The 26,429-nt window shown below is 41.9% G+C and overlaps 1 protein-coding gene across 14 annotated transcripts in view; it reads left to right on the top strand.

The window, feature by feature from the left end:
• NRXN3 (neurexin 3) overlaps positions 1-26,429 on the top strand; it is a 1,639,812-nt gene that overhangs the window by 748,010 nt on the left and 865,373 nt on the right. For all 14 annotated transcript variants that reach the window (XR_010752009.1, XR_010752008.1, XR_010752007.1 and 11 more), the window contains 4 exons: positions 12,570-12,689; positions 21,882-22,263; positions 23,038-23,228; positions 24,021-24,194. Coding sequence is in view for 11 of the 14 variants with exons in the window: in XM_066388158.1 (XP_066244255.1) it covers positions 12,570-12,689; positions 21,882-22,263; positions 23,038-23,228; positions 24,021-24,194 (867 nt within the window). In the remaining 3 variants the exon portion in view is untranslated. The remainder of the gene's footprint in view (positions 1-12,569; positions 12,690-21,881; positions 22,264-23,037; positions 23,229-24,020; positions 24,195-26,429) is intronic.

Below are 26,429 nucleotides of genomic sequence, written 5' to 3'. Positions count from 1 at the left end.
GCAGAGGGTGAGAGAGAAGGGAGCGTCCAGGATGCCTGCCAGCTTACTGGCTTAAGGAACTGGACAGCGAGGGCCTTCAGAGAAACGCTGGAGCAGAGGGCGGGCTGGGAAAATGAGAGATGCTGGGAGATAGCCTAGAAAACAATTAAAATAGGAAAGTGGAGTTGAAGACAGAAATACAGGTTGGGAAAAGACAAAACGTTTGGAATCCTGGGATCTCAAAAAAAAAAATTTCTTTTTTTTAACCGATGCTTCTTATCAAGTTTAAAATGTGAGAACCATTGACCTAGATTATTCCTTAACAGCTCTGAAACATCTGAAAGTTAAAATGACAGGACTGTTCCAAGCGCATAAGTGGCATCCCCCTGGGTGAGATGTGCCACTTGTCATCGTATATAGATCAGAAACAGAGTTTGTTTTATGAAAGTGGAAAAAAAAATAATTTCATGCTTCTAAAATGCATGCTTCTGAACACTTTTATATATTCTGTGTTCTGACAGCATTTTAAAGATAAAAATCTTAAGCATTTTATTTTTCCAGAAGAGAGTTTTAACTCTGAGCAATTTTGCAAATACTGAGATTTCTCTTCGTCTGTTCTCCCCCTGTAGTTTTTCTCATTGTTTTCCTCTTCTCCCATCTTATTTTTCTTTCTCTTTCTTCTTTGCCTTTCTTTGTTTTTTATGTACCCAGAAATGAAAGGCATGCCCATTGTATATGCTGATTTAATAGTTCTGTATCTTTCCCCCGTAGGGCACGAGTAGACTATTTCACTGTGAGGATTAATCTTTGCATCGCTTAGCCCTTCTTGGTTCCGATCTTGGCTCATGGACCCAGACTGCCCTGATTCAAATCCCAGCAAATACTACTTCTGAGACTTTGGAAAATTGACTTAACTATTTTTCTGCCTCCGTTTCCTCAAGTGTAAAGTGTGGATATTAATAGGACCTGTGTATTAGTCAGCTGGGCTCACTTATGCAGCGGTGACAAATGCCTCCATATAACCTGAGTGACTTTAAAGACGAAAACTTTATTTCCCACTCACGTTCCTGTCCGCTGTGGCTCTGACCCGGGCCCTCCTCTAGCCCTCGGCTGACCAAGCAGCCCCATCTGTCACGTCTTGTATTTGTAGCAAAGGGAGAAGAGAGCTGGGGGAGCCACGCGATGGCTCCCTCTAAACCAGAGGTTCTCAACCTGTGGTCGCCACCCCGGCGGGGTCACTTGAAGCCATCGGAAAATATTAGCGTCAGATATAATTTCTATCTCCTATACTTTTATTTGTGTAAATGTTTTGTTTTAATTGTAGGTATTAGTTGAGTTTTGCAGGTTCGAGCTAGAATTAGTTCAAAGCAACTCAGTGGTTGTAGTATCTCCATACATAATGCATATCAGGTATTTACATTCCGAATCATAACTGTAGCAAAATTACAGTTATGAAGTAGCCACCAAAATTATTTTTTGGTTTGGGGTCACCGCAACATGAGGAACTGTATCGTGGGGTCACGGCATTAGAAAGGTTGAGAACCACTGCTCTAAACCTTCCAAGGGGCCCAGTCCACTTCTGCTCACAATTCTTTGGCTGTGAAGCCAGCCACACGGAATGTCTGACATAACGGGACAGAAGTAGAATCCTCCAGAACGGATGGGCCTGTAAGGAGAAGGGTGATAGAAGGGAGCAGCACATATTGTCAGAAGTAACGCCATCAACCACAGCAATCTTAAGGGATTGTCAGCACAGGTGAGACACTCAAAATGCTGCCCAGTGACTGGTATCGGGTAAGTAAAATGTACATATTAGCTATCACTAACACAGTCTAATGCAGGTATGAGAAAAAGAAGAAGTTTTCTTACTCACTTTTCAACTTTGAGAATCCACTGTACATGCCAAAGACAGTGCTCTTTGGAGTTGAGAAGGCTACAGAAATGCAGGTCTTGCTCTCTGCCTTATGGGATCCATATGGTCTAGGATGAACGATGAAGAGAAAAGGGTAATGACTCAGACCTTCAGGTAGAGGAAGTGTCCCACCAGCAGGGTACCCCATGCCCCCCTCTGTATCTATGCCTCTCACACAGTTGGTTTTTATTTGCTCAGCTCTCCAGGTAGACTGTGTGCTCTTTGATTACACTGTGTGTGTCTTTTTCCTCTTTGTACCGCCAGAAACATCCACAATGCCTTTGTAGTAGGCACTGAACTTTCCAATTAAATGCATCTTCCTTTAGACGGCTGGAAGTTGGGTGGTGCTTTCACCTCTTTGGTAGGATCCATTTCCTTCTACTTGATGCCCCAGCTGAACAGAAATTCAGGGTGCATGGATAAAACAGTCAGCAGTCTGAAGTTCACCACCATGTTGTTCCTCAACCACTGCAGCAAGGTGTAGCTACAGCGTATGAGAATTAATTGTGTTTGTCAAGGCAGCCTCTTCTCACGCTTTACCCAAGATTGCATTTGATGTGTTAGGGACCACTTACATTTAAGTCTTACTCAGGGGGAGACAAATACATTTGAATTAAAATACTCTTGATGTATTTTTGTTGATATTCTGGTTTAATTTTTTCCCTCTATGTGCTTGTTTTTGCAAGTTTTATTTTCGTGGGTACCATAAAGAGATGATATTTTGAGTGAGATAGAGAGCTATAATTTCCCATGTTTTTAAATTTCCATACATATTATTTTAGGAGAGAGAAGGATCAGCATCTCAGAGAACAAAGACCAGGATAAGATGCTTGTTCTGCTAATTCATCCTTCTGGGTCCTTCAGTTGTACAAACCAGTTGTTAAAGAGGATAAGAGGGTCCACTCAGGTGGTAGGGACCATTTTGTGTGGTGGCTGCCTCTGTCCACAATGAGTGATCACCTACTGCCATCAATCTCATAAACTGATAGACCTGTAATTGTCATTCCCAGGAGACAGGCTGAAAATACCACTCCTTTGCCATTCCTACCTTAGATTTAGTATTTTCTATTTGGGGAAGGAGATATTGCAAACATGAGGATTTATGCAGAAATGTATTTTTACAGAACTCTGTCTTGAGATACTTTTAAAACCATCTCATTCTATCTAAAATAAAATCCATCTAGGTAGGATATAGTAATTATTTAGAAACATGGAACCTGAAGGGATTTTCAGTGTGGAGACCATATCTCATGTTTTGAATGAGCTTTTGTTTTGAATAGACCTGAGCTAATAAAGAATGATGGTTAGTAGCTCCGCTTCTCAAAAGCCATCCATGGTGCTTGTGGGTTCTCATGGGACCTGATGGCACAGAGCCCGGTGATGACCCTCAGAGACCTAAGCTGCTTCCTCGCATCCTCAAGGGTTTGGCCAATATCTAGTAATTTACAATGATAGATGCTAAATCTGCCCTTAGTGGTGATAGGAGACCACAGTGCCCTGGGCTCTTTGTACTTCATGGACTTCAGGCAGCTGGAGGAATGGGAAGAGCTCTATCTGGGGCATGAGGAAGCCTTGGCTCTTGATTTAATTTCAGGATTTAATAGCCTTGTGACCTTGCAAAAGTCACCTAACACTTCTGGATCAGATCATAGGCAATTGGTATTTCCTAGCTCACAGGGTTGTTGCAACATTTGAGTTACTAGGGAGGAAATGATCAAGTGCTATGTAAGTGTCACATTGGTTTAGTTTCCATGATGACGGAGCCTGAGACAAGAACTTGGGGCAGGTGGTTTATTTGAGAGGGATCCCTAAAAGTGGCAGGGAAGGAGCAGAAGGAATGACAGTGAAGCAAGAATCATCAAGGTGAGTGAGTGTCTACCGTCATGGTTTCTGCTGTGAGTCATGTAGACATGGGGGAGCTGGAGGGTGTTATAATGAACGCCTCCCAGAATCATCCACTCAAATGACAGAAGGTTGGAGTGTTATCTGTTACTTCTCTCTTTTCCATTGCTTGAAAGCCCTCCTGTTCTCTTCCCCACTGCTTCTTTGCTCTTGTATGCAGGTAAGAACGGCACCCCTGACTTCAGAGAAAGTCCAAGAGCTGGCCTTGCGGGAGGTGGGGACTGTTAGATTGTGTGAGCTCACAATGCTATCTGCTGCTTCCATGGCTGAAATCTGAGGTTGGTCAAGCGGGCAGGATGCAGGGCACCCAACGTGTCTGCTGCAAGAGCACACAAGTGTGTTATATGTACCCTCCTCTTTCATCCCAATATAATTAACTTCTTTTGGCTTTATTAGTATGTTCTATACGTTGAGTCTTGACTTTAGCCTTGCAAATAAATGTGAAAAATAAAAAATAGAATCAGATCATACTTTTCATTACCCTCCTACCCCACACTCCCCAATGGAATGTTCTGTTTCATTTTTAGCGATGGTCTCCCATTCCCTCATGTCCTTTACCTGGCCTCATGGTATTCCTCCTCAAATGTCTAGACTGGCACAAACCAGGGGCATCACCATCACAAAGCTGTGAGAACAGACAGTGGAGCAGTTCTGCACACAGGCAGCCCAGGTACGGGTCCCACAGCTGTGTGACCTTGACAGGCGGGGCGCTCTGCTCTGCTTCATTTGTAAAGCTGGTGTAAAGACTGTCAGCTCCGTATGACCAAACTAAACAAGGTCATGTGTGCAGAGCATCTGATGCCTCTTTATAAATGTTACTTACAACCTCCTATCAGTTTCTCAGAAAGCTGTGCTTGTTTTCCGGCTGGGAAAAATGTATTTAAAACAAAAGTAGCGCCTTCATTTTATTTTATTTATAGCTGCTGCCTGATGTCTTTTAACTCTGAAAGGAATTAGGAATTAGCTCCTAATTTACTCACCCGCTAACATGCAATGTTCAGGTCTCTGCGGCTCCCCGTCCTATTTTTCCCCCACCCTCAATAAATTCACTGTCATTTATTTTTTTCATCCAGTTCTATGTATTCACATACTAGTTCACTTATATGTATTCATTACTCTACCTTCCAAAATTGGTCCAATCCATTTTATTGCCAACATACAGTTTTCAGCTCTCTTCTGCTCCCCTTCTATTTTTCCATCAACCTATTTATTAATTTGTGACTTAGTTCAATCAATTCTATCTATTCATTCACTAGGTTTTTCTTTCTAGTATGTTGAGCATTGTCTTGGTGTAAAGCCCTCTGCTTAGTTGTTGGAGATTACAAAGTGACATGTTCTTCTTCAAAGGGCACAGAAGTAGAGGCAAGAGGTAGGGAAAACGTATCTGCAAAACAGGGACAGAGTGATGGTTTATGAAATCAGAGTACTGCTGATTACGGGAGAGAGGACACTTCCTGGCTGAGAAGGGCTGGATGGAGGTAGAGCAGTGATGCAAATATATGGGGGAAAAAAAAGAAAATGCATCATGCCTCTCTTAATTCTTATTTAATGCAAATCTTTAGTAGGATTAATTAACTAGACCTTTTAATTCATAACTGGGCATTATTTATTATGCTTTGTATTACAAAAGAGTCAATTCACAAGGAAACAGACTTAAATTGGAAATTTATTAAGAGGAGCAGGTTTTAGTGCATTTTCTGGTGAAAAATCTCTTTAGCTCAGTCTCTGTCAGCTTCCATATCTCTGTCTTTAGTGCTAAAACAGTAAGACCACATAGTCAGAAAGACCCTATGGCACAATAGCATTTAAAATCATCAAAGGAACACTAATTTCTATTCATTCTATTATGACAATGGTGGGAAAAGTACTTGTATTTTAGGAAGTTGTTTTTTAAAAAAAACCAAAAAACAAAACAGGAGTAGAATCAATATTCACAAAAGCTTCTTTCTGTGTATCCCTGAGCAAATAAATCACCCTCATCTCTTGGAAAGTGGCTTCATGGAGAGAGATTATCACAACAAATCTTGAGATTGTCCTGAGCTCACCATTCTTAAGCAATGCTGTAAATTTGTGACCTAAGGTAGAGATTTGGCAATAAATTGGGGGCAAGATTTTTTCCCCTATATTTTGCAGAGCTATTTGTTCCTTTGGAGTTATATCTGTCCTGGATTCATTCCATTTCAAAGTTGAGATGCTCTAATTCCTAGCTGAGATGAACAGGTTCATTTTACATGCTGATCATAATTTAGAGATCCTATCGATTGGGCTTCCAGAGTTTGCTTTGTAAGGTTAAGGTCCTTGTTCCAGTCCCAAGGCATAGACTAGAGAAAAAAAAAACATGCAGGAAAAAATAAATAGGAAAGGAGGAAGGGAGGGAGAAAGGGAGGGAAGAAGGGAGGGAAGGAAGGAAGGCGGGGGAGAAAGACAGCAGGAACCCCAAAACCTTGTGTCATTAGTAGGCAGTGGTGGCCCAAGGTGCAAATTAACACTGTACTAAAAAAATCATGCAAGGAGTGAACTTTGATTCACACTTCTCAGCAGAAGGCAGCTGCTAGGAGATGGTGCTGAGTGTGACTGCTACTTGGTAGACAAGCTGCAAATCACAGAAGTCAGCTCCCCTGGCTAATAGGATCAATCTTACTTTTTCTAGAATCTTTCCCTTCTCTGTCGCGGGTGCCTGCATCCACCCAGGTTCACAGACAAACCCTGAAAATCACCACTGATGCCTCTCTTTCCCATTCCCACTCCCATGCTACCAACCAAGCCAGTCTCAAGCTCTGTGGACCCCCTCCAGAATACATCCCCCAATCTCACACTTCCGTTTCTGCTGCGACCTCCTTAGTTCCAGTCAGTTTCATTTCCCTCCTTTATCAGTGGTGCAGAGCATCTCCTCATTTTCATTAGGGACCGTTTTTATTTATTTTTATTTATTTATTTTTTTTAGTTTACTGCATTCATAGTAACCACAATGATTTTTAAAACTTAAATTAAATCATATGATCCCCTCGCTTATAGCCTCCCAGTGGCTTCCAGTTGCATTGAGAACAGCATTCAAGTCCTACAGCACATTGTTTAGGGCCTCCTCTGATCTGACCTCTGCCTCGTGCTCCTCCTTCTCTCCTCCTGCTCTCTCCCGTGGGCACCAGGGCGGATGGGCTCCTGTGGTCCCTCTGCCATGCCACCTCTTCCTGGACTCTGTTCTTCTCTTCTCATCACCTCAGACACTTACATGCTTTGCTCCTTCTCAGATATACCTGCTCAGAGAAGCCCCCTCTGACCACCTCACTTAATAGCTCTCTTTTCAACCAGATACTCAGAGCAAGAATAGAGAAAATGATCTCATCTCTTTTAATTTGTGTGCTGCCCTTCTTCTCTCCCATCTCCAACCAGATAGACTCACCTATGTAAGGACAGGGATCTTGTCTTCATCTTCCACACTGGACTGGTGCCTGGTCCCTGCCAGTGCTCAGTTAACATTTGTTAAATATATAGATCATCTCTGTGCTACTCTGCCGGAGGTCAGTAACAGTGCTCTAGCAGCACCTGGAAGGGCAGAGCAGAGGATGAACTATCGGGAAAAGGGCAGCCCGTAGTTGGACATGTTCTTTGTGGCAGGCTTGATGGTGCAGTTCATTATTCAAGCCCAGCAAATATTGGTGGCGTTTTCAGTGGGGTTTCACTAGACGCGGGTCCTCCAGGAAGGTGCATGTCACAGGCTGAGTAACTAACTGGGTCACCGGTCCTCCTCGCAGACCTCACCGGGACGCTGATTGACAGAAGGCTTCAGAAAAGCTTTCTGCACATCTTACATCTAGTGTAGGAAGTCTGACCGCTCTTCCTGAGACTTGAGAACGCTGGTGAGAATGAAATGAGCTCTTGGAAATGTTTTACCAAACATGGCTCTTTATGGAAATATGATTTAAAAGATTTCAAAGGAAATGGATGCTTTTGTAAAAAAAAAAAAAAAGTTTATAAAAATAAAACAAAATACTCCTACCTCTCTGTTGAGCTGTCAATCCAAAGAGAACCAAAATGTGAACTTTGGGGGGGAAAAATAAAATGGCTCTTTCCTATTCCCCTGTCACCGTCCTTGTCCCCTGATCCCATCCTTTTCCTCTCACCCCTGCCTTTACTTCCCTGAACTGTTGTCTCCGGGTAGGAAGACTGATCAAGTAAATGGTGCTCTAGGCTTAGTAAAATATCCAAGCTCAGCGACCCTAACCAACAGTGCTGGTGGAAATGAAGGTAAGTTTTTTTTTTTCTTTTTCAATAATTTTGGTGTTCTTTAAATCTATCACAGACATTCATTTTATTGATTTACCATATTGTTTAGATGTATAATCACTATAACTTTCTAAGGGAGAGATCTTTCTTTCTTTCTTTCTTTCTTTCTTTCTTTCTTTCTTTTTAATGCACTGTAGAAATTTGGATTCATGTGAAACATAGTTTCAAGGGAAATCCAGGTATTTCTCCTTTTTTTCCTTCTTGCACCAATAGAAAGATGTTCAGGAAAAGCAAAGCGATGTGGTACAGGGACTGCCCCCTTCTTTCCTGCCCCCTTACCCCAAGCATGAAAACGTTTCCAAATGTTACCCACCCACTTCCGAAACCAGCGCTCTGTGGCCTATGGAAGGAACTTCTACTCCCTGCTTATGAGCAAAACCATCTGGGTTCCTTGGTTTGGTCAGGTCTTAGAAATATGCTGGCAAACTTATGTATATTGGAGGATATCTTATAGTTTTGCTGGTTATATTGCTCCTGGGGGGAATAAACAAAGTCATGTAATGTGAACATTCTGCTTAAAAAAAATAATAGATTTAAGATAATTAGAATCCAAAGGCCACTTTGTGAACGTGTGTGCCTTTACAATGCTCAGATACAGAGTTTCTTCACACAGTGCATTCCCTAGCTGACAAAACAGGGAACAGTCCGCTGATACCTGAGTGTCATCTTCCTCGAAGCAGTCAGCGATGATTTCTCTCCCAAAGAATGCTTTCCTCTTAGTTTTTCATTTAGATTTTATTATTCTGCCTTCTTAAAGAAAGAGACCTTTCATAGAGTTACCAATTGAGTCTGTATCCCTCATCCAGGACGCCTGGTTCTCTATTTCTCATTCATAAGTGAGTAAGATATCTTCTGTGAGATAAGCCCTCTATAAAAGAGATGAAGCTAACTGAGTTTGCAGCAAGACTAGAGCAAGAATGGGCATTTGGGCGGCATTACACAGAGGAGTCATTGAAGGCTATTTGTTCTGCAATAATGAAGAAGTCAACACTCCTACAAGTTCTGCAGCCCGGAAATCTTCAACTGTGGTTTTGCTTCTTTACTGCGGTCACAGGTGTCATTACCTGGGAACTTCAACTGCAAGGTGTCAGATAACTTCCTCTTTTTCTGTATTTAGATCAAACACTGAAGATCTAAGCAGGCTAAAAGGGAATCAAAGGTTTCTTTTTTTTTTTTTCTTTTGTGATCAATACTTACTACTTAAACTATAAAAAAAGGAAACAAGAATCTACTACATGCATCCAATATGTCTACCTAATTTCATGCACATCGTACTTTTCTGAGCTGCTCAAGAGAAAAATGGGCGATGCGGAGTGATTGGTGGCTGTGCTTGTTGTTGCTCTAAGTTCCCACCAGCTCCATTTTAAATTCCAGCTTCAGTCATTTCTCCTTCTTAACTGGGCCATCTTGGACTTACAGGGAAGAACTTTTCGTATCCATCATTTCATGGATGCTGCTCTTCTGGCTCTGTGCTTGAATCTGCCGGAGCAGTCTTGTCCTGGACTAGGGCCTCCTGCCTTTGAAACCTAACAGGCTGCCTGTTTCCCCGTGCGGCTTGGGTCTGCTCACTCCATTGCATCACTTCATTGACTGAGTTTGATGCTTAGGCTGCACCTCCGATGTGCACTTCTGATGTGTTTCCAGCTGCGTTTCAACAACACTTATTTTTCCCATCGGATGAATTGACCTTTCTGTCTCGATTGAGGATAAATGCCATTGACTCACCACGTTTGGTCACCACGGAGTTTTCCAGAAGCTCGCTGAGCTTTCTGTATTTCTTTGCTTGAAAATGAATACCGAAGAATACTCATTTCCCTTGACATGTTCATGGGATGGCCATGAACCTTTTTTCTTCCTCTTAGAGTTAAGAAGATTGGGGTGGGAGGTCTCAGATGTAACCAGGCAGTAGGCCATGAGAGGTTTAGGTACTTTCTCACATCCTAAAGTTGTAGAGTCAAATGGACAGATAAATATTTCTCTTTGAATCTGACTGTCATTGCCACGACCAGGAAGGGCTGAAGTCCCTGTGACATGTCAGCGGCATTGAAAACGCCCTGGACTGAGCAAATGCCTGTTTTGCGTTTCAGTGGCAAATATTAATGAAGCAATGCCCTGAACCACCTCTGTGTGGGTTAGCGTTTCTTCCTGTCATCTTGTCCCCAGTCATAAACGTTAAGTGGTGTGCAAAAATTGCCCACAGAACAGATGGCCGTCTATGGGAGAGCCCGCCTTTGTAACAGTTCTGCCTCCGTAAGCCAATACTTTCCACATCTTTCTTTACTTTCTTTACTTTCTTTCTTCTTATTGAAACCGTTTGCATGTGGAATACAGAGGATAAAAACATAAAAAAACAAAGGCAGATTTGTTTCTTCTGAGAACATCTGTTCTTGCTTCCCAGTACTCACGCTGGGGTCCATTTTCTCCCAACGCCCCTGCAGTTTGCTGTTGTCGAGGCGACTGCCACATCCACCTTAGACCCGAAGTCCATGAGATGGTGAACAGTGCTATTGATTGAATTGAAATGTAGGTAAAATTCTGTTCTAACATATATACATTTTAGATAGAATGAAGGACAGGCGTCCTCACAAAGAGAAGAGAAGATTGAATATAAAATCATTTGTTACAGAATTTTCCCTCCTACGATTTATTGATCTTATGGCACCATTTCCCAACTTGGGCATGTGAGGTTTCCTCCATGTTTCTCCACTGAATTCTCAGGATTCTTGTGAATTTGGCTTGCACTTTGCCAAGGGGGGTGCATTCTAGAAAATTTTAAATATGAATCACCTGTTGAATACATTGCCATAAACAGAAAACTTTCCTCTCTGAAAGTCTGTTTACTTTTCAAGAAGGAAATCCCCCCAAACTTCAAATGCTATTATATATATCTTATAACCCTCATTTAACAGAAATACTAGTTACTCAAAACTAAAGGGTACAGTTTAAAATTACCTAGTTTAAAAGATTTCTACCCAAGAACACTCTTTTTTATCTTCTTCCCTATTTAAATTATAATACCTTCAGTCTGGGAACAGAGGAACAAGGAGAGAGGGTGGGGAAAGCTATATAGCTTAGGCAAAAGTAGGTCTATACTTGCACAAATACATAATATAATAATAAATAACAATATAAGAATAAACTGTGTTTTACGTGCTCACAACTATAAACCTACTACAACCCCCACCCCAACTTAATGAAGCTTTCAAAATTACTTAGGTAAAAATATATTGATGTTATTTGATGATTCCCAAAGAAATAAAGACCTAAGGTAGACATCAGTTATTTGATGAGCACTCATTAAAGCAGCTACTGTGCACCTGACCCTGTTCTCCTATCTCTTGAAGTAAAAAATGTGGTCTTCTGAAATATTTCAAATGCATACTCTACATAGGGGTGTATATGACCAGTTACATAGTTCATCATTTTTAAAAGCTATTTCTAGAGATAGGGCTTGCTGTATATTGACTGACTGATCCAACAAGATTTAAGCAGCATCTTTCTGTGTGGACTCAGCTGTCCACATAGAGAATACAAACTTGATCTAAGTTCTCTGGTTTGTGTGCTCTACCTGGTCTTTTAAATTGACCTCTCAGCTTATTGGTGAGTGACGCACACAATTCTTTTCACCATTACTATCTGAATTATTGTAATGCCTCGGTATCTGTGTAGGAGCTTTTGCTCCTAAATACCATAATTCCTTATTGCACCTGATTCTTTTGGGGCTGCACTTGAACAGTGTCTCAAACATCTTGGGTATTGATCTTTTGTGACAACGTGGTTTATTCCCTTAATTGGTGGCATTGAACATTCTTTTGGCCTGAACAGATTCAATTTTGGAATTTTACATTAGTTCATTTTCATAAGTCTTTGGATCTTTTGCAATCTGATGAACAACGAGATATTTCTGGGGGCTCCCATATTCCCTTCAGGAGCATTATATATTATGCGTTTTAGACCTTGATAGTATTGTTATTGTGATGATTACCGTTGTGATTTATATGGCCACTGATATGAAATGTCAAGTTCAGGTCATATATTATAGAGCTCTTCACTCATCCAATGGGTGGTTACTCTCCAAAAGCCAGACTGGTGTATTATGCCTAAATGACCAACTGATTTTTCTAAATGTAGGATGAATTTCCTGTACCTTCAAGAAATTCATCTGAAATGTAAACTTTGGGAAACGAAATAACTGCTGACTCTCATTTCCTATAAATGATTGCTTACTGCCATGGGTACCTAATACCTTGTATCTAAAGATAAAGGAGGGCTCTTATTTCTTTCATATCTTGTCATTGTCCTTTGTGCCTGAAGGAGACTTTTGCATTTGGAGACTATGTTAAGTCAGTGAAACTGGAGGGGCTTTGTGTGTGGGAGGTATGGTTCCCTAAATGTTACTAGGTCATGTGCACCAGTGTGGCTTTGACAACTCTGATGCCACAAGAACCACTTTTAGAATGATTCTAACTTTGGCCCTTACCACCATCCTTAGGCAAAGGACCTGAGACCCTGTATGCAGGGCAGAAGCTCAATGACAATGAATGGCACACCGTCCGGGTGGTGCGGAGAGGAAAAAGCCTTAAGTTAACTGTGGACGATGACGTGGCAGAGGGTGAGTACAGCCAGGGTCAGGTTTGTTTCTCATTGCTTGCCCGTTCTCTCGCTCACTCTGTGCTCAGAGGGTTTTTTTTTTCCAAAACCTTCTATTTTGCTTAACAGGAATCACATCATGGTCTCTGTTGACAACCTCAGGCAAGGCTAAGCAGGTTTTCCTTTGTATGTTCAATACCCTTTTCACTGATCTGTATTAAAGAACTGACCAACTATTGTAATTATATATTGATGGGTCTCTCTCCTTAGGAATAGAGCCTGTGTTTGGAGAACAGGTATAGGGCTCTACAGATCCTTCTGTTATCCAGTTATTCCAAAATCATGTATCAATTATCCTCCCCAACCTAGTTCCTTCCCTTAGTGCATGAGTCACTGTGTGGTAGAGGGAGACGAATAAAGCAGAAATTCAAAGCCTAATAGGTTAAAGTACCTCAATCAGTATGTGATACTTAAAAGGTGCTAAATAATTAGTCATCTACTGAGTTGTTATTAAATGAGTAGCTACTCTGTTCTAAGCACTACTTTTGTAGGCACTTGAGAATATGGCGGTGAACAAACAGGCAAGTCCTTGGCCTGGTGGAATTGACATTCTAGGAGAACAGTGGATGAATTCATCATGAATTCATAATGAATGTTTCTGTACATAGGGAAGGGACCTTCAGAGCCTCACACAAGCAGTGTGTACTTTTTGAGAGCCTGTTGTTGTAGGTCAGCATTATGCTAAGGATTGTAGGACATAAAAAGGAAGACAAGAGATTACCCATTTCCTGAATGAACCAACCCAGTAGGTTAGAGAGGACTCAGGTATTTGAACATAAGACAAGGACTATCATGAGCTTCTAATTTGAGTGGGTAAGATTATAATTGTCAGTCAGAAGAGGAAATTATCAGGTGGGGCTGGAGACAGCAGGAGTGGTGTATGAAGGCGGATCCTGAAGCAGGATTGGATGAGTGAGTGTAATTAATGAGGTTTAGGGTGAAAGAGATGCCACCTTCCAGTCTGTCTTCAGTGCTGCATCCCATAAATTTACACTCTGTGTGTTCCGCAGCAGTGTACCTTTGTTATCCAGGATTCTTGTCCATTTGGGGAAAGAAAGTTGGGGCATCAGGGGGCATTACAGGGAACACTGTTGACATCAGGAGACCTAGGCTCTGATGCTAATTCTCTGCAGGGTGTTGAGAAGGTCACTAACCATTTCTGGACTTTGTCAGATGAGGTCAGTGGCCTAGGCCATTTCTGTGAATAGGACAGTCAGATTGGAATCAGGAGCCTTGGGGTGTAGTACTGTCATTGTCACTGAAATGCTTTATGCCTTTGGGAGAAATACACTAAATTTCCTTTTGCTCAGTTCTTCATTTATCAACTGGAAATTCTATTATCGCTAAGGCAATTTTCAGTATAAAGTTTCTGCAATATTGGTCCTGTAATTTAATTTTATATTCAAAAGCCTGTGTGTGTTTTTTTTAACTTTGGGAGTTAGTAATTATAGTAGTGAGGCACATATGCACATGTGCAGGAGTGTATGTGTGGGGAGAGAGAGAGAGAGAGAGAGAGAGAGAGAGAGCATGCGTCTGTGGGTGGAGGAAGAATAAGGGCATGTAGCCAGTGCCCAGTCATCAGCGGAGACTACGTTAGCTGTCTTACACATATCAGCTCCTTCAATCTTCTGTAATTCTGTAAATTGCCTTACAACGTTAGTGTTCCATTGTTATTTCACATAAGGGGAACCTGGAACTTAGAGTTATGTGATTAAACTCCAAATTCATGTCTGTGTGATTTCACTAGATCACGCTTCTTGCTGGACTTCATAATCCATCTAGGAAAATCATTTGTCTTACAAAGCAGGGAAGACATTATGGAATGGATGAGGGTGAGATGGGGAATACGATTCAGTAGGTAGATTATGAGACCCAGTCTCCTTCCTCCCAAAATGAAGATGGCTTCCTCCACAACAGCCATCCCAAACCTTCCAAATGTACTTAGGCCTAATTTAGTAGTGGGAGGTAAGGTTTCTTCCTGTTCTACAGGCCTGAAGGATGACTGAACCTTATGTAATCAATGCGAGCAAAGAGATGTAAAAATAGTTAACGGTTTAGAACCCACAGACATCCTTAAGTAATAATTCTAGAATGCTCCATGAGGTGTTAGGGCAGATAGGAGCCTGCAAAGGCAGCTCAGTCCCAGATGCCTGGTCAACTCCCCTGGGTTTGGCCCAGTAAAGCCAAAAGTAATGCTCCAGTATTTGCCATGTATTTTGAAAGGCAGCCCCTAGATGGCGACCTCAGCCCATTCTCTTCCAGCAGTCTCTTAAATCAGTGGTCCCCAACCTTTTTTGGGCCACAGACCGGTTTAATGTCAGAAAATATTTTCATGGACCAGCCTTTAGGGTGGGATGGATAAATGCACAAAATAAAATTATGCGACCGGCGTAAAAACTATGGTATTTTTAAATATAATTGTCGAACTTACGAGACAAACGTCAAGAGTGAGTCTTAGACGGATGTAACAGAGGGAATCTGGTCATTTTTTTAAAAATAAAACGTTGTTCAGACTTAAATATAAATAAAACGGAAATAATGTAAGTTATTTATTCTTTTTTTGCGGACCAGTACCAAATGGCCCATGGGCCGGTACTGGTCTGCGGCCCGGGGGTTGGGGACCACTGTCTTAAATTACATACCCTGAAAGCTATAGTGATAAAGAGCTATCTGCAGAACTAAGACTACAGTAATGGGTAACACCTCCCTCGGTTAGTATAATTTTACAGAAACTTTAGGATAAAGGCAGTTATAAAGTGTGCTTTCTCTTTCCACTAATAATCTTAAAGCAGGACTAAATCATGTCATGCTCAAGTCATCTAGTAATTTGATATTTGAAATTAATTTCTGCCTTACCCTCTACTTGATGGGCAAAAAAGCGACCATAAGGATAAAGAAATTTGGGAGAAGAAAAGAACCATTTTGCTTACGAGCTACAGCCTTGGATTGCTTTTCACAGTGATAAGGGGTTGGGGAATTTTAATTTTAGCTCACAGAAGTTCTAAAATCAGGCAATAAAATTAAAATACCAGTCAGTCCTCTCGTTATGAAGTAGTGTCTTACTGGCTTATTTAGTAATCTCTTTCATGCTATTCGGGGCCCTCCTGGGTGTCGGATTTTCACCTAGTTTGTGGAAATGGTGCAAAGAATAGGCCAAACTCAGTAATGAATCAAGAGCGAAAGACATAAATATTCTTCAGCCTGGTGGTTTTCATTTATTATAATATAATATATTCCTGGAAGTGTATTAAGTTCAGTTGACAGTTAATAAGGATAGATTGATTGATTGATTGAGCTGCATTTCTGTTATCAAGAATAAATTAAAAGAATGTTTCACTTGGGTTATGCTCCTCAGAATTGGGGCCTAATGCTACATGAACCACCTGTGCCACTCAGAACTTACTGCTGGTACAAAAAAATTCACCCTGTCTGTCTACTCTGGTCCCTCTCCCTCCCGCGCCCCATATTCCACATAGAGTACCCAGCCGTAAAAGATCATTGTCCAAAGCTTTTCCATGGAAAGCGTGTTCCACACAATAACAAAACATAGGAGCTAGATATAGAGAGTGACAGGTTAAACAACACGAAGTGGGTTTCTGTATCGTAAGACTTATTGGGAGACTTTAATGTACTAATTAATACACATTGCTGATTGTCAACAGTGTGCAGTGTTTGCCAACTTGATTGGGTCGCAGAACTTTTAAAAAAAATTATTATTAAAGTATTTTTGCAACGTTTTGGAAGTGTTGATGTTGTGGAGAAGAGGTTGTAGGAGTCGTGGAGCTGGGGGATTGGGGACAAAATGTGCATTCCTTATTGAGACTTTGGAAGCCTTCCTTTTCTTTGCTTCTTTCTCCCTGTCTGGGAGTCGGGAGGTCACGTTTGCTTTGCTAAGCTCTTGGTGTTGGCCAGGAACCTCATGTGCAGACATGGTGACTCCAGAGTAGATGCCTCAAGTACTGATGTCAGGGATACTTGCTACACTCAGGCTCTTCTGCTACCAGGCATCTAGAAGAGGCAAGAAATGATCTCTACCTGAACAGATCTTGGGTTCTAATAAAAGGGAGAAAACAAGAACCAGAAAACTAATGCATTTCAGAGACAAAAGACAGGAGGAGTGCTACATAATTGGTATAGCTCACAGTTGGAGCACTAGGCACTATTCTAAGCACTGTCGATGTATTGATACACTGAATCCTGATGACTTCATATCTATTTCACAGATGGGAAACTGTGGCACAGAAAAGTTAGGTAACCCAGATGGTCTAGTCTCAGAGCCTACACGCTCATCCACTATGTGTTAATGTCTCATGGGAACTTGGCCAAATTTTCCATGGTTTATGCTCTCAACAAACTACATCCTTCTGAGGGGCTGTTCTATAAACTGCTTGTTGGCCACCAATGAAACAGGAAAGTGAAGGCATGCGGAGGGGCCAAGGCAACAGAGCTGTTGTAGGGAGTGTGCTGGGTATATTGCCCATGAATTAGATGGACTGGCATTAGATATGTGACCACTGGGAAGAAGTGTGAACTCATCATGACAGCATCTGTATGGACTTTTCCACAGTTAAATTCCACTTACAGCCTTTCTTGGGCAATAATGTAAGAAACCAGTCAAGCCTCTTCTCCAAAGAGAGTATAGTATAAAGTTAAGGTATGAACTTTGAAATTAAATACACCTAGTTTAATGTGGGGGTCTACTCTTTACCACCTGTACAAACTTTGGTCATATTTCTTGACTTCTCTCAGCTAAGTGTCCATACCTCTAAAGCTAGATAATGATACGTACTTACAGTTTTACCGTGACAATGACCTTGATGGTGGTTACCAGGTGCCTAGTGCAGTGCCTGGCTAGGGAGTAGTCAGCAGTCTTGGTTTTTCCTTGTTACCTCTCTCCCCACTTACTCCTCTTTCCTCTAAAATTTGAAAGCAGTTGCTGTGAAGTGTGCATACATTTCACCCTTAAATGAAAAGGAGTTTTAGTCTAAAGATGGCATTCAGAAGAGATAAATGAAAAGGTTCCTGCTTATTAATACTGATTAGGTAGTACATTAAAACAAAAACAAAAACAAAAAAATATTTAATGCTTAGTTTAGTACACATTTGAAATTCTAAGCAATCTCTTCAATGATTTCTCTGAGTAAACCAGCATCCTTTTCTGGGACCCTCCATCCACAGCCACGTGAGTTTCTTTAGCACATGGAGAAGCCACTTGCTTTTCAACTTGGGCCTCATCCCCTTCTCCACACCCCAGATTTCTGGTGGAAATGCTCATCTTAAAACCTAAACTAGTCTTGGTCCCTGGGCTAAGTGTTCAAATGCCATTGTTAGTTTCCCATCTATTATTTATCCAAGCCCTCCTTCAGTCTCTCTCCTGTCTCAATCTTACATGATTTTTATGTAATTTTTACATGAAAAATTCATATTCTAGTGAACAGAATTTCCTAATTCCTCAATTCTGTTGGTCAGTTAATCCATGATAGCTTAAAAGCTATTTGGGATTTAAAGCCAACTGGGAAGTTGGCTTTAAAATAAAACTCTTCAGATTCCTTTTGTAAACCCAATCTTCACCAGTTCTCATTGTTGTTTTGTTTGTTTTTATGTAAAATGAAAACTAGCATGGCTACCAGCATCATCATGGTTCAGCTCCTATGTCACCATGGAGATTGGTGAGGATTTCCCCTCCTACCCCATCATTCTCCAGCTCCAGCCCCCAGCCCTGATGTAAACAGCTGTATTCACATCAACATTGGATATTTATTTCTATCCCTTCATTGTTTTAGAGCACGTGAATTTAGGTCAGGCTACTTTGCATCTTTATGACCAGTCCAGTTTTCAATACTAAGTAATTTTATATAGTAATTCTTTCTCCCAGTTATTCAGTTGTTAGCAGATTTATGTTGCATTTGATATTTGTTCTTTCACAATTTTATATTTAGATAACTAACATCATTATTTTATTTTCGCTTATATTAAGAGGATGATTTGTGACTAGTCATCAAATTACCACATAGATGCTCATAAAATGCAAATCTGCTTTTTGTGTGTATGAGCAACTCTTTGAATTAGGTCTCAAGGATGCTCCCACAGAGATGAAATTAATATTGAGCATCTGAGGTTGTGATCTGCTCGAATCTCCCGGATTTTCAAGTTTAAGGGACCCAAGAAAATACAACCCCCTCTTTTTTTGCCACCTGAATTCTACGCCAATAGAGGGAGAAAAAGGCAAGGCAGGAAGAAATCAAATATCGTTTTCATGAATGAAAAGCTGATATTGGAAAAATGTGGCTTACACCTCCTGAACCTCAGAATTGGATGGAATTGCCCACCTGAACGCCGATTTAGGACTGGGACAGGCATCTTCCACAGAAGTCAGGCTTGCTCCTCTGACACCCAGGCTGTGGGTGAGTAGGGTAGATGGGGGCAGGGGGGGGGGTGTCCTAAAGGCAGCTTGCTCCCTCAAAGGGAAACAGGAAGTCCTGGGGTCTGAGTTCTGCATATGGATCGTCTCTGTGCAAATTATCCTTATTCTTTCAGATTCTGTCATTCCTTTTCCTCTGGAGAGTTGTAAGAGAGAGGGTAAAGAGATGCTAGGAGTGTCTTGCTGGTGGAGCTTTTTTTCATAAGAAAGATAACAGGACAGCGGTAGAGCGTCGGCCTGGCGTGTGGGGGACCCGGGTTCGATTCCCGGCCAGGGCACATAGGAGAAGCGCCCATTTGCTTCTCCACCCCCCCCCTCCTTCCTCTCTGTCTCTCTCTACCCCTCCCACAGCCAAGGCTCCATTGGAGCAAAGATGGCCCGGGCGCTGGGGATGGCTCCTTGGCCTCTGCCCCAGGCGCTAGAGTGGCTCTGGTCGCGGCAGAGCGACCCCCTGGAGGGGCAGAGCATTGCCCCCTGGTGGGCAGAGCATTGCCCCTGGTGGGCGTGCCGGGTGGATCCCGGTCGGGCACATGCGGGAGTCTGTCTGACTGTCTCTCCCCGTTTCCAGCTTCAGAAAAATACAAAAAAAAAAAAAAAAATAACAGGAGAGGTCTGGCAGAGGAAATTTCCCTTCCCTTCCCTTTAACGGCGAGGAATTGGGACATGATTTGTCAAATTTTAATGACTCATCTCTGTAGGAATGTTGAAAGAGCCACTCTCCTCTGGCCAAACTGATGATGTTTCCTTGCCTTTGTTGTTACAATAGCCTGTCTCTGTGTCTCTTTTTCAAGCCCCCCTGATGATTCCTGCTTCAGTCCCTCCCCACTTTTGGGTCAATGAGATGAAGAAAGACCTCATAGTTTGTTTCAGCTGGAGATCTTTCGGTTGCATATGTCAGAAGCTCAACTCAAATGCTTTTAAGTACAAATGAAATTAAAGTCCAGTGTTGGCTAGATGGATTCAGATCTTCAAATGATACCATCCTGTAGAGTTTGCGTTTCTCCATGTCATGGTTGTTTTCTGGGTCCCCTTTCTCCTCAGGCAGGCCCAATCCCTCTGGTTATAACACATGGCCCCTGGTGCTCTAGGCTGTCTTCTCACCCCTTCAGCAAGCCTTCTTTGCAAAGGCACCTCTTTCATAAGTGTGCTAGCAAACTCCCTGGAGCTGAACGCTACTGGACCAGCATGGGTTGTTGGTACTGTGATGGTTTCTAGGTGAGCCACATAAGCATCGACTCAGAACTTGTCAGAGAGGCAGATTCTCAGGCCCCACCCCGGACTTTTGAATCATAAACTTTGAAGGTAGGGCTAAGCTAACTGCGTTGCTACCATCCTACAGGCGGTTCAGAATCATGCCACGGTTTGAAGACTGCTTCTTGGTTCTCAGGTTTTACTCTAAGGCTGGGGAATAAAATATGGGGGGTGGTTCAGTCAAAGTAGCTTGGTTACTTCAGGAGCTCGGACGAGGTCATCTTAATCTAGCCCAGATGGTTTAAAAGTGAAGTGCGCAGGGTCATCTTCCAAAAGAAAATCAGGGGTTATTGTCAGAAAAAGCAACAGTTGCTGGGAGAATAAAGTTAACTGATGTTCTACAGTAAAAACTTTTCCCAAAGTATAGCAGGCACAATCTAGCAACAGGGGTCCTTTTAAGAATGTGCCCTTAGGCGATCTCACTGTTGTGCAGATATCATGGAGTGTACTTACAGAAACTGGGACCATTTAGTTTCCTACACACATAGGTTATATGGTACAGCCTATAGCTTCTAAGTGACATGGCTGGTCAGCACGTACTGTACAAAACAACATGAGAGTCAATCAAGCACGAGAAAAGAGTACAATCAGGAGATGCAATAAACAGAAGATGCATGGAGATGTTGCCATTGTAACGCAGCACACTGTTTTATAGCAGACTTCTTTTTTTTTTAAATAGGTAGAAAAAGTACACACTAGAATAATGATGAAAAGTATAGTGTGCAAAATACCTAAACTTGTAGCATAGTCATTTATTATCCTTATCAAGCATCACGTCGTATCTATGTCATATCTATAATTGTACGTGCTATACTTTGATACAACTGGCAGTGCAGTGGGTTTGTTTACAACAGCATCACCACAAATATGAGTGATGCATTGCTCTCTGATATTACTACAGCTACAATATCACTAGTTGATAGGAATTTTCGGCTCCATTATAATCTTATGGGACCATTGTTGTATATGCCGTCTGTTGTTGACCAAAATAATGTCATTATGTGGTGCATGATTGTACTAGCTACTGAATCATTAGGGGGTGAATTATTATACCAAATGATATTTGTTTGTGACTACCTAAGACTTGTTTGTTGTGCCTTTACAAGGGTTAGGGCAAAAAAAAAAATAAAACTTTTTTTTTCTTATATACCAGTACCCAGTTGTTCTTCTGAATAAAGAAAACTAATAGTTTTATCCTCTAGCTTGCATTACCCACAAGCTCCTATTTTCTCATGTATGGTGGCACATCTGAGCAGCTGGAGGAGCACATGGGGTGCAGGGTGAGTAACATGGACCGGGCCAGTGACCAGCGCCCCCCTGACGCCATGTCAAGTGAATATTGTATTGAGCATTTTGTTTTCTGGGACTCAAGGAAACTGAATATTTTCTGTGAGAAACTATCAGACCTTAAAGATATAGTAAAGGTGCTGTGACAAAACATGATAACTCTTCCTGTTGGTGTCTCCTTTATGGTTTTCCTAGGCACGATGCTGGGGGATCATACCCGCTTAGAATTCCACAACATTGAAACTGGCATCATGACTGAGAAACGTTACATCTCCGTTGTCCCCTCCAGTTTCATTGGCCACTTGCAGAGTCTCATGTTTAATGGCCTGCTCTACATTGACTTGTGCAAGAATGGCGACATTGACTATTGTGAACTGAAGGCTCGTTTTGGACTGAGGAACATCATCGCTGACCCTGTTACCTTCAAAACCAAGAGCAGCTACCTGAGCTTGGCCACCCTGCAGGCCTACACCTCTATGCACCTCTTCTTCCAGTTCAAGACCACCTCGGCTGATGGCTTCATTCTCTTCAATAGTGGTGATGGCAATGACTTCATTGCAGTTGAGTTAGTCAAAGGGTAAGTGGAAGCAATCATATCGTTTATACTAGATACCTCGGCTCATGCCTTATATAAACTCTGCACATATAAAGAAATGTCTGCTTTTCCCCACCCTCTATTCCTGATACATGCTCTCATCCTCACTGATTAAAAATATCTTATGATTAAGGCTGGAAGAAAATAAGCTTATTTAAAATATTCTACTAAGTCAATACCATTAGCCTTTTTTTACTATGAAAAGTAGCCCAAACCTATGAAAAAAGAAATCTTATATTGCAAAAGAGTAGTGTGGGGTACATTGCATCTATTTCTGGGCCAGCAGTACTATCTGAAACAACTAAATTTATAGGAAGAAGTGAAATATAGATATTTTCAATGTTTCATGAGATCATCAATGAACATTGAAAAAATAAGTTCTGTCTTCAATATATTTTACTACAATGTGCTGGAAAATAGACAAAACAAAAGCAAAAACCAGAGCAAAACACCAGAAACAAACTATGATTGTGAATTTAAAAGTCGCCCCCTGGTGGTGTGGAGTGTACCCCCTGCACTACTTCCTGGCTCTAATTTTTGCTGGGTAGTGATGCAGAAGCAGACCCTGTGAGTATGAAATTGCAGTCTGAGAGAGTAGGCTGTGACTCTTACTGTATCCTAAATCAAGCTGTAATTACTCCTGTGTGATGCCAGTTTAGCGTGGCGGATTCAAAGCCTCAGATGTCATTATCCACGCATTGCCGTTAAACGACTTCAGGGAATCTCAAGTCATCGGGCGGTTGTTTTTCCTCTTAGGTACATCCACTATGTGTTCGACCTTGGAAATGGTCCCAATGTAATCAAAGGCAACAGTGACCGCCCCCTGAATGACAACCAGTGGCACAACGTCGTCATTACCCGGGACAACAGTAACACTCACAGCCTGAAAGTGGACACTAAGGTGGTCACGCAGGTTATCAATGGTGCGAAAAATCTGGATTTGAAAGGTAAATCTTGTAAAAACGTTTATCCTTGTCAGAGCTTTTTTTTTACAATCAAATGACTATTTCAGAGGTATACTGCAGATGATGAGCACTCTATGTTTTTGATGCATCATGCATGTTCTATTTTAACAACATTCAATTATATCATAATGTAGTGTATTCAGTTTTTCCTTAACACTCCTTCTCCAGAGATGGTTCATTTTCTCTATCTACTCTGGGGGCTGAGCGATGAAGTGATAAATATTAAAATAAGGAGAAACCCTCAATAGAGAGGAAGGAATATAGGTTTTGGAGACTGAGTTGGATTAGTTACTGTCTGGGTGACGTTGGTAAAAATTTCTGAGCCTGGTACAGCTTCTGTACACTCCTTTTCAAGATGAGGATAGTAATTGTTGCTAAGTTTATGGGCTATTAGGAAGTTTGATGGAATAATGTCGGTAAAAACCTCAGTGTCCTATTGGTAACAGGCACATAAAAAGCACTCATTAAATGGTTTTGTTGAATTTGTTGTTAATCTTTATCATCAAATGGCGATAGTACCGACCTCCTAGACTGGGTATGATGATTAAAACTTGTGAGATGATGTTTATAAAAATGAATGACACATAAGAAACGTTAGTTTTATTTTTCTTTGCACAATGTAGAAACTCTGTTAACTATTTTGCTTCCACTGTTTTTTTTTCTCCCCAGCTCTATTACCATCATCTAAGTAGACGGCCCACAGTACATTGGCTTTAGGTGTCGAGATTTCCAATCCTTTCCTCATTGGCTTTTACTAACTGCCTTCCTTTCCAGGTGACCTCTACATGGCGGGCCTGGCCCAAGGCATGTACAGCAACCTCCCAAAGCTGGTGGCCTCCCGCGACGGCTTTCAGGGCTGCCTGGCCTCGGTGGACTTGAACGGGCGCCTGCCGGACCTCATCAATGACGCGCTCCATCGGAGCGGACAGATCGAGCGTGGCTGTGAAGGTACATACAGGCTTCTCTCTGGTTAAGCTCCAGCCTGGTCGCCAGCGCCGAGCCTCCCCGCTGCCTCTGCCAGTGCCCCTCCCTCAGCTTCCCGGTCCCCTCTCCACACCCATCCACCCCCTGACATTGCCTCGCCGTCACTGTCCTCCCGCCATTGCTGAGTATGCCAAGAAGACATGTGCCGCCGGCTCCAGGAATGTGTGCTGGCAGATGTCTTCCCAGTGTCACAGACTTGCCGACGGAGGACCTCTCCTGGCATTGACATCAGGCTGCTCCTGACTGGTGCCTTGGCTTCCAGCACGGCTGAAAGGGCATCGGGAGCGTTTGCTTAGAGACGTTAACGTGTGGGGAAGTACACACCTGAGACTTTTACCCGGCTGGCACCATTAGTAAAAGGTGTTTCTCATGTTGCTAATGGTGACTGCATTATTGAATGCAAACCCAGCAGGAGATAGGAAAATGATGTCAGAATGCCGTAACAAAACTAACATTTATCGGGTACTTACCGGAAGTCAGGCTTTGTTAAGCAGAGCCTTGGTGTGGTGTGGTGGAACAGCATGGGCCTTGATATAGAAAAGACTTGGGACTTAAGCCCAAATTGTAGCTCTTGTTAGCTGTGTCACATCTGATAAGTTATATAACCTCTCTGGTCTACATCTTCTTCGCCTGTAAAATGGGATAAAAAAAAAAACTTAGCTTGGAGAGGTTATATCCATAAATCAGAGATATACATGAAATGCCTGGTACATGTGTAGTAAGTACTCAATAAATGGTAGGATTATTATTCACCGATATTATTTCATGTGAGACATATAACAACATTGCATGCTCACCAGTGCGGCACAACAGACCATGCTCAGCCTATTTCTGTAGGTGATCCGCTGTCTCTTCAGACACTCACTTAATTTTACAGGTCCTCTTGAGTCCAACAGTTCTTTACTTAGTGTTAAATAAAGAACCTAGTTCTACCCAGCAGGGGCAGCAGTGAGTATTTCCAGCCTTTCCTAGAGGCTTTGGGTAGGCTGGAAAGGTGACTCTTTCCCTAACTGGAAAGGCAAAAAGGATGTTCTGACCTGTCACCAGGATCTATCTCTGTTCTTTTGTCTGGTTGAGCCTCATGGTCCTTTGTTTGTGCAAAATACTGCATTTTCTTATATCCCTCATTAATTTAGTGCAGTGATTTTCAACCTTTTTCATCTCGTGGCACCCGTAAACGAGTTACGGAAGCTTGGGGGCACACACACACACAAATATATTTTTTTGCTAATCAAACGAAACAAATGGGTATACTTTTGATTTTTTCATATCAGACAGCTATTATTGTGTTGGCTGTTGTCATTTTCTTCTTTTATTTGACACTCCCTTGAAGGGAAAAGAGGTCAGGGCCGCCCCAGACTAAAGAGATATCGTATGGTTTAAAAATTCTCATGGCACACTGGTTGAAAATTGCTGACTTACTGCATCAGACCTGTTCATTCATCTCCTGTGTTCAACTCCCTTTATCGCTTTGTTCTCAACCGGCTTTCATCCGGGTTTGCTCGCCACCTTAAAGCCCATTTCTCTAAAAGCTTCCCATCAGCTTCCCAGGCTGATTGGCAGTGTGGAAGCTGTTTCTCTTTCCCTAAGAGTGAGTCAGTTTCCCATGAGGCATTAATAATAAGGTTGATGGTTCCTATAACCCACTGCAGTTCCCCTTGGCCGGGAATATCTCCTGAGTTCTGTGGACCGAACATGGTGTGTGCGTGTGTATAGGAGGAGCAGAAGGTTGGGGATCACCAAGCCCCTGAAAGTAGCCAGTTGCCTTTCTCCCTCTGGAAATGCACAGTTTCAGTTAGCTCCAGAAGGTCTGTCTTCCCGCCCCGCTTTCAGTTCTTTCAGGTGTTAAGAGGCAATCTTGAGATTGATGTAGCGTTTGGGAATTAAATTGGGGAGGTCTCGGGTTAGAAGAGTGTGGAATGACAGTAATTCCAATTATCTTGAAATAATTCATCAGATCAAGTTAAATCATACTATAAAAGCACATATTACAAAGCATAAGGCACTCTTCAAATGTTAAATATTTTTTATCATGCCATCAGCTGTTCAGACTTAATAGTTAACAGGAATCATTCCTTTAACTCGACAGCAAATGTGCCTGCCAGGAACATGAGTCACCTATGGAACTAAACTTTCTTGTAGCTCCATTAAAAAAATAAAAATAAAAAAAGAAAGTAACAGGTAAAAATATAATTTTAC

The sequence above is a fragment of the Saccopteryx leptura genome, chromosome 6, assembly GCF_036850995.1.
Source record: "Saccopteryx leptura isolate mSacLep1 chromosome 6, mSacLep1_pri_phased_curated, whole genome shotgun sequence".
In the NCBI taxonomy this organism is placed as follows: domain Eukaryota; kingdom Metazoa; phylum Chordata; class Mammalia; order Chiroptera; family Emballonuridae; genus Saccopteryx; species Saccopteryx leptura.
This window is presented reverse-complemented; position numbering and strand designations above follow the sequence as displayed.